Genomic DNA, 1,962 nt, shown 5'->3' with positions numbered 1-1,962 from the left:
TCTGGGCAGCAGCGTCATTGTCCTCGTAGTCCTTCTTGAAGGTGTTGTTTGGTACGCGGGAATTCAGAGGCATAGGAGTGTGGTGGAATTCAGAGGCATAGGAGCGTGGCGGCGGTTGCTGGAAATCATCGCTTTGGCATTTGTTTCTCCTTTTGGGTTTGATTGTCCTGTTTGCCCATCAGTGATATCACAGTTCTGTCAGGTGGTTTTTATATTAATATAGCAAGGCGAAAGCCTGTTTCGAGTCATTGTAAACTGAATTCTTAAATATATCCCAACGGAATGGGAAAAGAATGTAATGCCTCTCTCACTACCTTTCTAGTTAATCATTTTTCATACAAAGGGTGACTGCATACCCTAAAATAAAGGAATGGGGCACATATTATATCCTACTCTCCGATCACCTCGCGGATGCAGTCAGGACACTTGTATTCTTCGATATATTTTGCTTCAGAGGCAGTTATGTTCACACATTTGCCATGGAACCATTGGTCACATCCGTCACAACCAATCCAAAAGGCATTGGCATGATACGGAGCATTACAAGATCCGCAAAAGTCAGTAACTTCATTATCCTTTTGTTTGTCTTTAGCAGGCTTCCTAGAGTCCCTGTTTGGAGCAGACAAAACTTGCATCGAGTCTTGAGCAGCTGGCACGTTCTCTTCAGCATGTGTGATGGAGACTACGTCTGGATTGGACACATTCTCTTGAGTTGGTGCACTCGACTCCCTGTTTGCATTGTATCGCGCAAATGTTGATAGCCAAGAAAGACCGTAAGAGAGATAGAATTCGTCATGGACTGTTCGCATCTCGTTTACCATATCAAATAAACGTATCCTGAAAGAGAAAGTAACCCAACATCATCAAATCAGCAATTGGCTTCGCAAGCAATATGTAACACATGACATTCTTGATGCATGGAGGAGCTATATAAGCACTAAAACATAATGATTTAAATAGAAGATGAAGATCGCCCCTAATAAGAATAGCCCATTATTTAATGCTGGGGCTCTAACAATTAGTTCTGCAGGACTACGGCTCTATTGAAGCTGTATTCTCTCTCGTGTTTGTTAAGTGCACAAAAAAACTGTTTGTCCATATAAATGTCCTAGATGTTAGATTGCACATATAAATGTCCTAAATGTTAAGTGCACAAAAAAAACTGTTTGTGAAACGAAGTTGTAGTAGTAGTAGTGGTGGTGGTGGTGGTGGTGGTAGGAGCAGCAGCAACAGTAGTAGTAACGTACCTTTGGTAGGCGTCGAGATGAGTGGACAAGAAAAAGGTGACGCCCATGAGCCACGAGTCGGAGTGGTGGGCGACGAGTGTCAGGTAGTCAGAACGGTTCACATAATCTCGCCGGCGGTTGATGCCTCGTGTCGGCACCGGCAGGCCTGGCGGCACCATCTCCTCCGGCAGTGTCAACTCCCAACTACCGTCCGGGTACCCGTACAAGCACATTGGCTCTTTACCTGAAGCGAGAAAATGAATCACACCACTCCATTAGCCAGTGATTTGCACACCTCGCCATCTTATATTTACTAATTATAATTGGGGGCACCATATGAGATTTACTTTAATTTAAGAAAAACTACCTCTCCAAATCATCGATTTGACAAAAAGTCATGATATTATTCAAACAGGTTTGATGTAGCTACATGTCAAACAACTCTATTGTAAAAGAAGCAGGAGATTAGATTGTTAGTTTGCATGCTTTCGACACTTTAATTAATTAAATATATTTTTATGAAGCACCCATGCCATGCATATGGCTTGGTGATGGCGAGGTTCATATCACTGGCTGCAGGCTTAGAATTTGCAGGTACTTTAATCCTATTACGAGGCGTGATAAATATTCAGATCTCTATTTTTGCCAAATTTATATAAATCTCTGTACTTTTGGCTAATTTAAAGTTAAGCCGGCCTTCTCTATGTCATCGTAAGAAAGATCGCTTGTGCGCATA

The 1,962-nt window shown here is 42.3% G+C and overlaps 1 protein-coding gene across 1 annotated transcript; it reads right to left on the bottom strand.

The window, feature by feature from the left end:
• Positions 1-248: 248 nt before the first annotated feature.
• LOC119345293 (PHD finger protein ALFIN-LIKE 3-like) lies at positions 249-1,470 on the bottom strand (the record flags this gene model as incomplete). The annotated part of the gene is made up of 2 exons (XM_037615429.1): positions 249-837; positions 1,248-1,470. Coding segments are annotated over 2 exons (671 nt in total), but the record flags the coding sequence as incomplete, so codon positions are not given.
• Positions 1,471-1,962: the final 492 nt, after the last annotated feature.

This window comes from Triticum dicoccoides, unplaced genomic scaffold (assembly GCF_002162155.2).
Source record: "Triticum dicoccoides isolate Atlit2015 ecotype Zavitan unplaced genomic scaffold, WEW_v2.0 scaffold222254, whole genome shotgun sequence".
Taxonomy (NCBI): domain Eukaryota; kingdom Viridiplantae; phylum Streptophyta; class Magnoliopsida; order Poales; family Poaceae; genus Triticum; species Triticum dicoccoides.
The sequence above is the reverse complement of the archived record's forward strand: the minus strand, read 5'-3'. Positions and strand labels throughout refer to the sequence as shown.